The 15,841-nt window shown below is 45.2% G+C and overlaps 1 protein-coding gene across 5 annotated transcripts in view; it reads left to right on the top strand.

Moving 5' to 3' along the window:
* Window positions 1-15,841, top strand: part of LOC140388239 (DDB1- and CUL4-associated factor 1-like) — a 187,334-nt gene that overhangs the window by 17,649 nt on the left and 153,844 nt on the right. For 3 of the 5 annotated variants that reach the window (XM_072472071.1, XM_072472075.1, XM_072472074.1), the window contains exons 2-3: window positions 9,635-9,789; window positions 15,391-15,508. In XM_072472071.1, coding sequence (XP_072328172.1) covers window positions 15,399-15,508 — 110 coding nt within the window. In that variant the 5' untranslated portion in view covers window positions 9,635-9,789; window positions 15,391-15,398. Of the gene's footprint in view, window positions 1-1,342; window positions 1,464-6,912; window positions 6,983-9,634; window positions 9,790-15,390; window positions 15,509-15,841 lie in introns of all 5 variants that reach the window. The other 2 variants (XM_072472073.1, XM_072472072.1) reach the window with 2 other exon arrangements.

Genomic DNA, 15,841 nt, shown 5'->3' with positions numbered 1-15,841 from the left:
TAACCTGCAAATCTTTAGACTGTGGGAAGAAACTGGAGTACCAGAGGAAGTGCAAACTCAAACACCAAGTGCGGAAGTGCAAACTCCGCACAGGGTCAGTCACCCGGGTCCCTGGATCTGTGAGGCAGCAGTGCTAACCGCTGTGCCACCATGCCACCCTTCTCAGCATTTTACATTGTGAAGAATGTAGTAATCATTGATTATTTAAAGCAACTTGCAAGGTTTTGTTACTCAAGTCAACTCAATGAAACCCATTTTCTGATCACCATTGTGATTTTTTAGAGACCTGTAAAGGTACTAATTTATGCACTTGCATGCTCATTGTTTTTAACCAAAATTCAGTGGGGGGAATCCTCAGTAGCTTCATGTAACGCACTCGTGCTGTTCAGTGATGTGGCACACAGGATGAGGCATCAGCCATCTGTCCTTTTGAGGGGATGTGGTTGTGACTGAACAGAAAGGCCTCTGAACTCAGAGTAAGCCCCATTGTCAAATGGCATACCGAAGGGACTGACACAAAGCAACCGACTGCTTTCCTGCCTTTTGTTGGCAGTAGAGTTGAAATGTGGAGAGCCCCACCATGTGTTGTTGGAAATGGGCCAATTGGTAGATCTGTGCCAGGTGACAAATGGCACTTGTCCTAGATTGCCTACCGAGCGAGCTTCAGGCAAGTTAAGTGAAATCTCGCAAGCATATAACATGTAAGAGGATCGGCAGTAATTGGAGCTGCACTTTACGAGCAGCACTGCATTGGCAGTCCATGTCTCAAGCAGTTTGGTTTTTTGTTTTGATCAAGGGCTAAAGGGGAGCGGCCTGTTGCTTGTAAGTGAATCACTGTGCCTTGTTGAGAAGAACAGCTTCAGGGTTTCTTTCCCAGATTTTGTTTCATTTGCTGATCTCTGATGGAGTGATGGTGGGATCGAGAACATCAGCCATTGCTCCTGATTCCTGCTGGAAGTGTCTGTATGTTTGTGAGAGAACATGGGGGTGATGGCTGCGATTCTCCCAAGTTGAATACCCTTCGCATTGTCTACGCTCCTACTTGGGATCCATCAGAGCCTTCATGGGGAGGAATAGAAATTAAAGCAAACTGGACTGTGATGGATTTCCGAGTGGGTGTTAAACAACTCGCTGTCAGTGTTGTAGTCTTCACATTAAAATAGTTTGCTCTAACGGTGGTCTTTCCTTTTCCTTTTGGCAATAAAATGATGCCATGGGGTGTGAAAGTCACCAAGAGTATTAAAGAGAATGCCAAGGACTTGGTTATAAGTATTTACCAAGTTTGACTGAGAGCTCTGACATTTCATCCTTAAGCTATAATGTTTCCAATATTATTTTTCAGTGATATAAATGTTGAAATAAAAAGTTTGCGCTGCCTTCAAATTGAAGGGATGAAAGGCAGTTTAAATCTAATTGTAAAAGGAGGCAGCGGCATCTGACTGCATCAACAAATTCAGTATTGGGTAAGTATCTGGCAAAAACATTTGCTGCAGAGATATGGGCAGTGTTGTATGATACTTCCTAGACACAGCTGGCCAAACTGACCACAGCAAACATTTCTGGTCCTGTACGTTTGGTTCCTGTACAGATGTGTACCTGACAGCTACATACATTTGTGTGATGGCTTTAATTGGCTAACAGTGCTTCTTGTGTTCTGATGGTGCTCACTACTAGACGTAGCATGGCTAAAAATCTACAGACTCTCAACTGGTACCTATAACTGCGTGAAAATGCATCCAGTTCATGCGCTCGATTTCTTGCAGTGTGTTTGAAACCAAAGTGTGTACTGGTTGTCTTTCCTTTGCAGATTGGCTGGAACAAGGACGGTGTATCACTGACATCTGCCACTGTCCCCTACTGTGTACAGTACAGGGAAACAGAGTAGGGGTACTAATAGACAAAAATGCTCTTATTGTTAGGAAGAATGCTGTATTATCCATCTTGCTTCTGGTGATTTTTGAGGAGAGAATTATTTGCAGGCTGGAAGGTAGTAATAATAATCTCTTATTGTCACAAGTAGGCTTCAATGAAGTTACTGTGAAAAGCCCCTAGTAGCTGCTTTTTTGTACTTTGGGAATGTCTGTGAGACTACCTTTTGCAGCTTATGTTAACTCTGAATGTTAGTGAGCAGTTTCTGTCTCCAAGCAGAGCAACTTTGTTATGGCAGTGGTTTACAACGTTGAACTTGGTAAGATTGCACCGCATGTACAAACAAAGCAAAAGTGCGTTTAATTTTTAACCAGTGAGGTGATTAATGGAATCTCCGTATGAAGTGTTACCAGGGCCACTGTACTTTTTTTTTTCTTTACATTTCGAGTACCCAATTAAGGGGAAATTTAGCGTGGCCTATCCACCTAACCTGCACATCTTTAGATTGTGGGGGGTGAAACCCATGCAGACACGAGAGAATGCGCAAACTCTACACCGACAATGACCCTGGGCAGGAATCGGACCCGGGTCCTCGGCGCATAGGCAGCAGTACTAACCGCCGTGCCGCCTGGGGGGGTCCTGAACGTCAATGCCTCAAAGTCCCAGTCAAACTCTGCAGGAACTCGGGACACCTCATCACAACAAAGCGTGTATTTCTATACAATCCTCAACATTAAAAGCACAGTAGCATAGTGGTTAGCACTATGTCTTCACAGCGCAGGGTCCCAAGTTCGATTCCCGCTTAGGTCACTGTCTGTGCGGAGTCTGCACGTTCTCCCCGTGTCTGCGTGGGTTTCCTCTGGGTGCTCCGGTTTCCTCCCACAGTCCAAAGATGTGCAGGTTGGGTGGATTGGCCTTGATAAATTGCCCTTGGGTTAGATGGGGTTGTTGGGTTATAGGGATAGGGTGGAGGTGTGGGCTTAAGTGGGGGTACTCTTTCCAAGAGCTGGTGCAGGCTCGCTGGGCCGAATGGCCTCCTTCTGCGCTGTAAATTCTATGACCTAAACAAAGGTCCCCTGGTGTTTGCTGTGTCCTAAACAGCCATTAAGATTAAAAAAAGATGTGAGGAGAGGTGACCAAAAGCTTAACCAAAGAGACCGATTGTTGGATAATACACGGAGTAAGGCAAGCACATGCTCAACTCCAGGCAGCCTTTATTGAAGTAACTTCATCAAAGGGCAGTGTAACAAAATGCACTGCTCTTGCAATGTACCACACTCCCTCCCCATTAAAATGACTTGTACATTATGTACATGTCCTGTTGTACATTTGAATTTCCCAGAATATTACATGACTAAACCAGTATCCACAGTAGCTGAAATTGAACAGTTTGGATTGCTTACTTTTTACTGTAATCACAACCAAAACCTGTAGCGCTGATGCGCAGAAATTATTTTGAAAGCAAAAAAACATTTTTTTTCTGAATACCAATATGTCTTTAACAGCAATATCATTATTTGACATATGAGTAAATTCTTTATGCTTCGTACGTACTTTCAGTTAATCTACCTGACTTTTTTCTGTCTGTGTATCTCCTTCCATTTCCATCAGCCTGACTCTGTTCTCAACATCTCTAACTGTATTAACCCTGAACTTTGACTGCGATTTCCATTTGATGGTTGGGGCTGTGACATTAATGTGTCTTAATCAAAGATCCTGACCCACTTTGCTCTACCGGTAAATTCTATAATACTGGCAAACATTCAGTTTCTTGTTGACGTTCACTTTAGGCTAAATGATTAATTTGGACTATAGCCGGTTTCTCATGCTCTCCCATTGCCAGATATCTTTTATCAAGTGAATGATATGCGTGACATTGATGGAGTCTCTCCAGTCTTCTCTAGATGTGCAAGTGCACATAGTCTCTTTGCAACAACTCCAATCAATACTTCTCCTTATCGCCTTAGTTTTTAACTATGACATTCTGACCAGCACTGACCTTTTGAGTTTCATATCTCATGTTACATGACTCAGCATTGGGTTTTTTTTTTTGCCGTTCTCTTACTTTGCTCTTGACATCCGGCTTAAAAAACCTAAACGTTATCCTAGGAACGTGCTTAAGCAGTAACTCAGAAAGTGAGCAACCTGTTGTAGACTCTGGTTGTTCTGCAATTGAACAAAATTCTCTGGCCTGTGTCAAAGAGGAATATGGAAATTAATGCCTAGCTTGTCCAAGCAAATACTTATTCAAAGACCTGTTCAAAATCTATATTGTTTCTGTAATACCACAATATTGGGTAATATGGAGGTATTAGTGTTTTTGATTCCATTCTTAGAAATTTCAAACTCTTCTGATGTAAACTGGTATCTGATACCAACACACCTGAAAACCCATAATTTCCAAACTAACTTCTCAAAACCTCAACAGTTTTAGTCCTTGTAATATTGGGTATAGTGTCCTGAGGCATGCTGATGTTATCTGCGAGGGTATCCCAACTTTGAACACCAGTTCGTGAGAGTGCATAGTTTTGTTTTGCTTTGATGTGAGACGACAAGTGAAACCCTGGTGAGAATAACCAGCCCAGTCATTGTGTAACAATTATTAAAGAAAAGACAAATACACATACTCTATTCTCAGACAGATATGATATAGGAGTGTCTAAATATGCACACTTTGTAGAATGTACACCTTATTCCAAAATATACCTACAATACCTGAACTCCAAGACTTCCCCTATTCCCCAAATAACATCCAAATTAAATAACCAGCTTGTAGTCATCCCACAATACAGGGATGATGCTCAAGTAGAGGAAACGTCTTTCCTAATCCAGCAAAGATATTTAATGCTGCCGTTATGTAGGTTTTCTCCAATGCTTTGGCTCTGAGACTTGGGGGTTTGTTTGCTGTAAAACCTGGCTTCAAGCTTAGTTGCTGGAAGCTGGCCTATTTCTGACACTTGGATGTTAACTGTCTGCCTGGCTTCCAGTTACCTGGCCAATTTATACCTTTGTTCCTCTTTGATTATGCTTCTGTGTATTCGGCTGTCTGCCCCCATCAACTTCATTGGATATACATTAACTTATGTATATCTCATTGATCTTCTCAAATGTCTAAGCTGTTTCTCATAAGCCATTCACATTTGATTCTTAGCTAAACATCCTTCTAAACTTGTGACGGAGGAGAGAGGCATATCATTGGGGCCTTTTGTATACTGCTGTCTCTAGGCAGATTTCTGCCTCTTGCTGGACATCTTTTGATATCAAGCAGACAGCTCAAGAACAGTACTTAGTCAGAGCAAGAAAAACAGCACATGGAACATGAGTAAAAGGACTGGGATATAATTCCAGCACCTGCAGTAGAAATCAAATTTGGAGATTCACAAGTTACTTTCCATCATTGGCCGAGCTGCAGCCATGTCTGTTACCCCAGCAAGGGAAGTCTCCAAGTCACATTCCCTTATGCAAAACTGGCATGAAACTGACCAGTTATTCCAATAACTGTTCCAGGCCTAGGTCACGTCAGAGGTAGGGTGGAATATGATGATACATCCTATTACTTGTCATTGGTGGGAGGAGGAGGAAACAAAATTCTCCATGATGTGAAAAAATTGCCTTCAGATATGGTTAAGCTGGACTGAGTTATTTTCAGGAGGGATCAGCAAGAGTGCATTTATTATTGATGCATTTCTAAGATAGCACAAAGTGAGCAAGGAGGACCAAATGATAAAATTAACCACCGTACCATGCAGATGTTTTTTCGAGATTTCACATGAAGACTGATTCATTTCCAGCTATGTTACCTGTCAATTACATTACATACACAAATGACGTGCCAGTGTCCGCCAGAGCAATTAGAGAAGAAATGCACAAGGATGTGGTGCTCCATACAGACCTCGATTATGTTGTGAATGGCGGGCTGGTCTACCGAATGTGATGGTGAGAAATTGCAGGAGTATTTCACATGTAGAAATGAAATAAGTGCAGTTCAAGGTTTAGAGTGAGATTGTTGGGAACTTCATCAAGAACACATGGAGATAACCATATGAAAGCATTAACAAGCTATTTTTGGTATCCAAAGATAGATCAAGATATTAAAGAGTTTGTAAAAAGTTGGGAAGTGTGTCTCAGTGGCAAAATGATCCAACCAAGATTCCTTCCACTCTACGGCAAACACAAGAAAACCGTGAGAACAAAAACAATTTTGATTTATTTGAGGTGGAAGGGAAAGAGTGCCGTGCTTCGATTGATAGCTACAGCAAGTGGATAAATGTTGGATCTATTGTCATGAATCTGCCTAGCAACAGCAGTAAAAGTAGTTGAACAAAACGTAATGGGATGTGAGATGCACAGCAAGAGGTCGAAATCTGCCGAGAGACAGCAGTAAACAGTATTCAAATGGTCCGATTGATGTGCGTCTCTCCTCCGTAGGAAGTTTAGATACGAATCAAATGAGAAACCACTCAGACATTTCCATATCTATCGTGTGCATTTGAGGATTTCCACAATCTTGAACTAGCTTTTTTAGAATTATCATGACCCCTATTTGATGCATGGTACTGACCTGGAGCATTACTCCTACTTCTGCATGCCACCTGGATATGACTGACTTTCACACAGATATTGCACTTTCCTGGAAATGGGGGGCATATAAATGGTTGGTGACCACCATGTCAATGATAGCATTTGGATTTCTGACTGTAAAACTGGATGTTATGGCCTGGATCTCTGAAATTCAGTGGACCTCCCCTGCTGCCTCTAGAACAGTATACCCATGCAAGTAGCAACAGTAATTTTCATGACCTCATTGCAGACCTCCCTGCATGTCAGCTCATTGCCTTTGCTGAAAAGCTTGGCCTGGATTTTATTGTCCATTGGGCCTCCTACAAAAGCATCTCAAGGTTGATTTAGTTTGCACACCAGACCCACAGTGAGGAAAGAGTTTCTTTAATTCAAAAATATAATCTGCAACAGTCTCATTTGGTAACTTTCCTTTTGCAGAGTGCAACTCTATGTAATCTCACTCTTATTCTGTGCTATTTATAGGTGTCTTGGTAGAATTTCATTAATTCAGAATAGTCCATAGATCTACATAAAAGCATCTGCCCCCACCATGGTGAGAAAAACATTTACTTTATCCTCACCTATTTTATTTGCTTTCAGCCAAATGTGTTAACTTTGCTGGTATCACACCAGTCCTACTTTATTACGGTTGAATTCCTCCATTGTCTCCAAATATATCTTCAGTGCTGTATTTCAGTTCGTACTGTGCTGACTCATTGTGTAGCTGAACACACTGTGCACATGGAGCAAACTTGCAAGTTGCAGACATCCCAAAATCAACTTTAGGAGTTTCAAAAAATGTGTCACAATGTTCATCAGTCCTTAATTTCTCAAATTCTTTGCATCCTTGTCATTTTCCTGTTGTGGATTACAGTAAGACTAACACATGCTCAACTGCAGGCAGCCAGAGTTGAACTAACTTTATTTACACCTCCCTACCAGAGAGGGCAGCAGAGGGGACAGTATAGCAAAATGCTCCGCTCTTGCAATATGCTACAGGGATTAAACATGGACTGTCAGGAGGAGGCGCTGGTATTCAGTGAAATTGAGTGTGGGCTTTAGGCTCCAGAACTCTAATTAGATATAATAGCACCAATCTAGTAGCAAAAAAGTGTTTGCCTGATCTAAAAGCAACTCTGATACTGGGGTCATGTGTAATATTTCCACTGCCAGTTCTCAAGTGTGACTTGTGTAGTTGACAGTAACCCCATTGTGAATCTACCAAATTCTAGCTGTTTGGAAGAGTGAATATTACTGCACAAGGACAAAAAAAACTTCCAATTCATATGACAACTTGTATTTATATAGTGCCTTTAACATGGTTAAATGTTCCAAGGTGCTTCGCAGGAGTTTAAATCAGACAAAGTTTGCTAGAATGTCCAAAGTGCATCGCAACCTTGACTAGGAGCAGTGAGGGCTGGGGGACGGCGGGAACTGAGGAGATGGTAACCGGGCCTGGAGGTGATTCTTCGCTTTGGTTGTGGATGTAAAAATGATCCTCAACCTTTGCGGATCTTGGGTCGGGGTCTTAAAATTAGCCAGTATTGGGGTTTATTTGAATGTAAGGGGTCTTGTGGGGTAGCCGTAGCATTCCTACCTGTGAGCCAGAAACTCTGGGTTCAGGTGGATGGCCATGGTAGGTGTTCATGATTTGGCCAGATTACCAGTCTATAATCCTTTCAATATGCCTGATGGCAGGCAGTAAGAGCAGGTGAATTTGCTGGTCAGCCGTACTACAGAAAGCATCAGCAAACCTACCAAGAATAATCATGGACCAATTGAGTGGAAGTCCACAGTCATTGTGCCCTCTTAAGACATGGCACCTGAAGGAGGAGGAAGAATGTGGAGTTTGACGTACTGCATTCCAGACGTCTGTATTGGGGATGGAATCAGGCTTGGATTAGACAGTTCTCCAGGGGAGAGGGAGGGGTTCCCCGGTATTCCAAATTGAGTTCTAGTAAATTTAGTGTTTCTAATTGATATAGCAGTATACCTTGCTGTTTGGGTGATGTTGGTAATTTGCCTGTTCGATGATGGCTGATCTCTACCTCAATCCATGTTTCTTGCTTAACAAAAATATATTGATTCAAGTCATTTTAACTTTAATTGTTTCAGAATAAAAAACATTTGAGGAAAAGATTATTGCTGTGTGAAGGGGATTGCTTCCTGAATTTACACATTGCCTTTGTTTTGGGCTCCTACCCGAGAGGACGTAGTTTCTATGTATCTATCCTAGCAAATCCCTTTATCATTTTTAAACAATTTGACTAGTTTCTCTGCCCTGCATGTGAGGGAACGCAAACATAATCTTTTCGTGTCACTGCAATGAAGTTAGTGTGAAAATCCCCTGGTCGTCACACTCCGGCCCCTGTTCGGGTACACCGAGGGAGAATTCAGAATGTCCAATTCACCTAACAAGCACATCTTTTGGGACTTGTGGGAGGCACCCGGAAGAAACCCATGCAGACACCGCATAGGCAGTGACCCAAGCAGGAATCAAACCCGGGTCCCTGGCGCTATGAAACAACAGTGCTAACCACTGTGCTACCCTGCCGCCCACAGGACTCTCATCTCGCTTTTTCTCACTTGTGCGGGCATTTCCATACCTATGAAGTGATGAGCAATGAGATTAATAGAAATCTAGTTGTTCAGATGCAACATTACTGCAAGTCTTTCTCTGAAGAAGCTTCTTTACCCTGAGAATGATTAGAATGTGGATCAAGGGGTATTTGATGCGAAAAGCATAGATACAAGAAAAGTTGAAGAATTGTATTAGGGATAAAGAAATAGAGGGCTATACTGGCGATGAAGATCGAATGAGCATGTGAGCCTTGCTACCAAAACTCTTTAATAAACAGAAACCATTACATTCAATTTATCCTTTTTTCTAAACAGGCAGCAGTTGCAACACTGAGTACTCAAGGGAAAGCTAGTAATGTGGCACAAATGCTTATATAGAAAGAAAGAAATTGCATTTATGCAGTGCATCCACTGGTAAATTCCAAAGAGCTTCACATCTAACTAGTTACTTTGGAAGTATAGTCACTGTTGTAATGTAGAGAGAAATGGAGCCAGTTTGAGTGCAATATGATCGCCCATAGAGTAATGCGAAAAGTGACCAGTTAATCTACTTTGATATTCCTTGATGGATCAATGTCCTCTTATTTGAATATTGCCATAAAGGTTTTTTCCTTCACCTGTGCAGGTTTGTCTGACGTCTTGTCTGAGAGACAATGCAGCAGCACTGGAGTGTCAGTCTGAATGATGCCCTCAAGTCCTGAAGAGTTGAACTCAAGAGCATCAGTTACAGTCACTTGATCATTTGGTGGCACCCTTGAAGTGCTAGGTCTCGTTACACAGGTAATCAGCTACTTGGCGCTTTATTTAATTGATTGTCCTCCATCCACACACGATAGAAAATTAATTCCGATTGGTTTTCTATTTAACCCTGCACGAGGCTTCCTATCCCATACCATCACCAAGAGAAGCCTGCTTCCACCTCTAACATTGCCCATCTTAATCCAGTCTCAAATAATCTGCAGTTCGCATCTCTCTCAAGCATTTTCTATATAGGCACAACTATTCTAACACACTCCTGGTTGATCTCACACCTTGCTCCTCCATGAACTTGGGTTTGTCCTAAATTGCCTGTATCCTAATTCGCTCAAGTCCACCACCTTTGAGCTCACTGATTTCCCAGTCTGGCAACTTCGATTTTAAAGCTCTCATCCTTTTGTCCGTCCATGGCCTCATCACTCTTTATGTCTCTAACCTCATCTGGCCCTACAATCCTTCAAAAGCTCTATGCTTTTCCAGTGCCTGATTTTCATCACTCCACCATTCATCTTCAGCTGCCAAGGCCGGAACTAAAATTCCCTCCGTAAGCCCCCCTGTTTCTCTAGTTATCTTTGACCAACCGTCGGTCATTTGTCCTGATACTTCCTCATGTTGCTGATGTCAACGTTTTGTCTGATAATACTCCTGTGAAGCATCTTGGGATGGTTTTTTAATAAAATTTGTTTTATTGAAATTTTTTCGATCAAATTTTTTCCCTTTACAGATCAAACATAACAGTAAAGAAAGTTTAACAATAAACAAATGGCTAATCAACATGGTAATCTAATCGTTTAACATAAACTAAACCCCCCCCCCCCCCCCCCCCCCCCCCGGGGGTGCTGCTGCTGGTCATCTGTCTTCCCTCTAACGTTCCCCTAGGTAGTCGAGGAATGGCTGCCACCGCCTGGTGAACCCTTGAGCCGATCCTCTCAGGGCAAACTTATCCGCTCCAGTTTTATGAACCCCGCCATATTGTTTACCCAGGCCTCCAGTCTGGGGGGTTTCGCCTCCTTCCACATGAGTAGAATCCTACGCCGGGCTACTAGGGACGCAAAGGCCACAACGTCGGCCTCTTTCGCCTCCTGCACTCCCGGCTCATCCGCAACTCCAAATAGAGCTAGCCCCCAGCCTGGTTTGACCCGGGCCTTCACCACCTTAGAAATCACTCCCGTTACTCCCTTCCAAAACTCCTCCAGTGCCGGGCACGACCAAAACATATGTGTGTGGTTTGCCGGGCTTCCGCCGCACCTCCCACACTTGTCCTCCACTCCAAAGAACCTGCTCAGTCTTGCTCCCGTTATGTGTGCTCTATGTAGCACCTTGAATTGAATCAGGCTAAGCCTGGCGCACGAGGAAGAGGAATTTACCCTGCTTAGGGCATCAGCCCACATACCCTCCTCTATCTCCTCCCCTAGCTTTTTTCCCACTTTCCTTTTAATTCGCCCGCCAACTCCTCCCCCTCTTCCCTCATCTCTCGGTATATCTCTGACACCTTGCCCTCTCCGACCCACACCCCCGAAAGCACTCTGTCCTGAATCCCCTGTACCGGGAGTAGCGGAAATTCCCTCACCTGTTGTCTTGTGAACGCCCTCACCTGCATATATCTAAGGAAGTTTCCCCGGGGCAACTTGTACTTTTCCTCCAATGCTCCCAAGCTCGCAAACGTCCCATCTATAAATAAATCTCCCACCCTCCTAATTCCCAACTGGTGCCAGCTCTGAAATCCTCCATCCATTCTTCCTGGGGCAAACCTATGGTTGTTCCTGATTGGGGACCCCACCAGGGCTCCCCGCACACCTCTCTGTCGCCTCCATTGTCCCCAGATATTCAATGTTGCCGCCACCACCGGGTTCGTGGTGAACTTTTTTGGTGAGAGCGGTAGCGGCGCCGTCACCAGCGCCTCTAAGCTCGTCCCTTTACAGGACTTTCTCTCCAGTCTTTTCCACGCCGCTCCCTCTCCCTCCATCATCCATTTACGAATCATCGCCACATTGGCGGCCCAATAGTAGTCGCCCAAATTCGATAGCGCCAATCCTCCTCTGTCCCTGCTACGTTGTAGGAACCCCCTCCTTACCCTCGGGACTTTCCCTGCCCACACGAAGCTCGTGATGCTCCTATCTATTTTATTAAAAAAGGTCTTGGTGATTAGTATAGGGAGACATTGAAATACAAATAAGAACCTCGGGAGGACCATCATCTTAATTGCCTGCACTCTGCCCGCCAACGACAGAGGCTGCATGTCCCACCTCTTGAAGTCCTCCTCCATTTGTTCTACCAATCGTGTCAGATTAAGTCTGTGCAAGGTTCCCCAGCTCCTAGCGATCTGAATCCCCAGGTATCGGAAGTTTCTTTCCACTTTCCTTAGAGGCAGGCCTTCTATCTCTCTACTCTGGTCCCCTGGGTGTATCACAAATAGTTCACTCTTCCCCATGTTAAGCCTGTATCCCGAGAAATCTCCGAACTCCCTCAACATCCGCATAACCTCTATCATCCCCCCCCGCTGGGTCCGACACATACAACAGTAGATCATCCGCGTATAGCGAGACTCGGTGTTCTTCTCCCCCTCTAATAACCCCTCTCCATTTCCTGGAGTCTCTCAACGCCATGGCCAGAGGTTCAATTGCCAACGCGAACAACAGTGGAGATAGCGGGCATCCCTGTCTTGTTCCCCTATATAATCGGAAATACTCCGATCTTTGCCGACCCGTGACTACACTTACCGTTGGGGCCCCATAAAGAAGTTTGACCCAGCTAATAAACCCGTTCCCGAACCCAAACCTCCTTAACACCTCCCATAAATACTCCCACTCCACCCTATCAAATGCCTTCTCTGCATCCATTGCCGCCACTATCTCTGCCTCCCCCTCCACTGGGGGCATCATTATCACCCCTAATAGTCGTCGCACGTTGACATTCAGTTGTCTCCCCTTTACGAACCCTGTCTGGTCTTCGTGCACCACCCCCAGGACACAGTCCTCTATCCTTGATGCCAGTACCTTTGCCAGCAATTTGGCGTCCACATTCAATAATGAAATAGGTCTATAGGACCCGCACTGCAACGGATCTTTATCCCTCTTCAGAATTAGCGATATCGTCATCTCCGACATTGTCAGGGGTAAAGTCCCTCCTTCCCTGGCCTCATTGAACGTCCTCACCAACAACGGGGCCAACAAGTCCACGTATTTTCTACAAAGTTCCACCGGGAACCCGTCTGGTCCCGGAGCCTTCCCTGCTTGCATGTTCCCCAGCCCCTTAATAACCTCGTCCACCCCAATCGGTGCCCCCAGGCCTTCCACCTCCTGCTCCTCCACCCTCGGGAACCTCAATTGATCCAGGAACTGCCGCATCCCCTCCTCTCCCTCTGGGGGTTGGGACCTATATAGTCCCTCATAAAAGGTCTTGAACACCTCGTTTATCTTCCCTGCTCTTCGCACCGTGGCTCCCTTTTCATCTCTAATTCCCCCTATCTCCCTCGCCGCTGTCCTCTTTCGCAACTGATGAGCCAGCAGGCGACTAGCCTTTTCCCCATTTTCATACCTCCTCCCCTGTGCCTTCCTCCACAGCACCTCCGCCTTTCTGGTGGTCAGGAGGTCAAACTCCGTCTGGAGTCGTCTCCTCTCCCTGTACAGTCCCTCCTCCGGGGTCTCTGCAAATTCCCTATCCACCCTTAAAATCTCCCCCAGTAATCTTTCCCTTTCCTTGGCCTCTGTTTTCCCTTTGTGGGCCCCAATGGAGATCAGCTCTCCTCTGACCACCGCTTTTAGTGCTTCCCATACCACTCCCACACGGACCTCCCCGTCGTCATTGACCTCTAGGTATCTCTCAATACACCCCCGCACTCTTCCACACACTCCCTCGTCCGCCATCAATCCCACATCTAATCGCCAGAGTGCTCTCTGCTCCCTTTCCTCTCCTAGTTCCAGGTCCACCCAGTGTGGGGCATGGTCCGAAACCGCTATGGCTGAATACTCAGCTTCTTCCACCCTTGAGACCAATGACCTTCCCAGAACAAAAAAATCTATCCGGGAGTACACTTTATGGACATGGGAGAAGAAGGAGAACTCCCTGGCCCTCGGTCTAAGAAATCGCCATGGATCCACTCCCCCCCCCATTTGGTCCATAAACCCCTTGAGCACCTTTGCCGCTGCCGGCCTTCTTCCGGTCTTTGATCTGGATCTCTCTAGCCCTGGGTCCAGCACGGTATTGAAGTCCCCTCCCAATATCAAGTTTCCTACCTCCAGGTCCGGTATACGACCCAGCATCCGTCTCATAAATCCCGCATCGTCCCAATTCGGGGCATATACATTAACCAACACGACCTCCATTCCCTCCGCTATCTGCTACGATGTTCTTTGCTTCAAATGCTACCCGTTTCCCCACCAATATGGCCACCCCGCTATTCTTTGCATCTAGTCCTGAGTGGAACACCTGTCCCACCCATTCTTTCCTTAACCTAACTTGGTCCGCCACCTTCAGGTGCGTCTCTTGGAGCATAGCCACGTCTGCCCTTAGTCCTTTCAAGTGCGCGAGCACTCGGGCCCTTTTAATCGGTCCGTTCAGGCCTCTCACGTTCCACGTGATCAGCCTCACTAGGGGGCTACCTGCCCCCCTCCCGTGTCGACTAGCCATCACCTTCTCTAGGCCAGTCCCCTATCCCACCTCCGCGCTCCCACTCGCTCCCCAGGCTTCGCATTCCATCCCCGTCCACCCACTCTTTAGCCATTTCCTTTTTGATTTCCGCAGCAGCAACCCAGTTGTCTGATGCTCACGTCTTTCAGATGTGATTTTAGAAAATGTTATCCAAATTGAAGACTATGCCTTATGTGGTGTAGATCATGGTGGAGGGGTTCTGCCTTGGAATTATATCTTTATTTGCAGCTGGTTGACCTAACTCTCAAAAGTGCTCAACCTGGAATATTCATTCTCACCTGTGCAGTTTCTACTTTACTGTACAGTAAAGACCTCTTCAGGTATGGAAGCTAAGATGATGGTGCTATTGGTTGGGGGGATAGAGGAGGTGGTGAGGGACCTTGGTTTCATCCATAACCCACAGAAGGGCCTATGATTGAGTATTTGCTGAAAGCCACAGGGTGAGCTGCAAACCATTCCAGAGCTATTTTACAATGTGGTGCTCTCTGAGCAACTTGCTGGAGCTGGAGGGTGAGCTCTGCATTGACTGTCCCTACAGGTAATGGGTAACATTTTTATTGCCGTATGTTTCAGTCTAGTCTGCTAAAGTGCAATAAATCCATATTGGTGTTTAAACGGACTTTGACCAGATGGGGGCAATGCAGATTTTTGGGGGGGGGGGGGTCTAAATGATCTACCCGGCGATCACTGAGGCAAATTTGTGGATGAAAGTTTGACCCTTGGTTCGAACTTTGTTGACTTGGGCAACACACATAACAGCTGGAATCCCAAAGCTTTTGCACCTATCTTTGTGGTGTTGTACAAGTACAATGCCGGCATAAAAGAGACAATATTTTGTGTGGGCTCCCATCTTAAATCGGATGGAATTAAAATTCCATCAAAGAGCAGTATTTTATATGGAGTGAAGTGGGAAGGGAAAGAGTGTGATCTAGTGTGCCTAACAATTTATGGTGTCTTTCTCTGTCCTCTCACCAGGGTCAGCAATGGCTTCTGTTACTGCAAATGTTGATTCCAAAGCCGAGCTCACTTCATTACTGGAGCAGTGGGAGAGGGAGAACAACAACGGGCAGAATGTTGTCCCTGTCTTGACCAAGTAAGCAGATTAAACTTGTTGAATTCCTCAATAGGAGTGTAGAGGCTGAAAGTTCAGACTCTCGAGGCAAAATGTTAGTTTTATTTATATTTAAAGCACTTTGTAAAATTGGATGCAGCAGCTGGGGGTAGTAAGATGTGATGGACTGGGGGTGGTTTGGTGGAGGGGAAATGTGTGTACCAGTGAGGGGGAGGAGTCAAGACCCGCTCAATTTGGGTTTGGGAGAGAGTGTCCGAGGGATTATCTTTTTCTTCCATGTCGCTGGCAAGGTCAGCATTTGCTATTAAGGTTACTAAGACTGGGGATTGTAGATGTGGTACAATGGGTTAATAG

This window comes from Scyliorhinus torazame, chromosome 13 (genome assembly GCF_047496885.1).
Source record: "Scyliorhinus torazame isolate Kashiwa2021f chromosome 13, sScyTor2.1, whole genome shotgun sequence".
NCBI lineage: Eukaryota > Metazoa > Chordata > Chondrichthyes > Carcharhiniformes > Scyliorhinidae > Scyliorhinus > Scyliorhinus torazame.
This window is presented reverse-complemented; position numbering and strand designations above follow the sequence as displayed.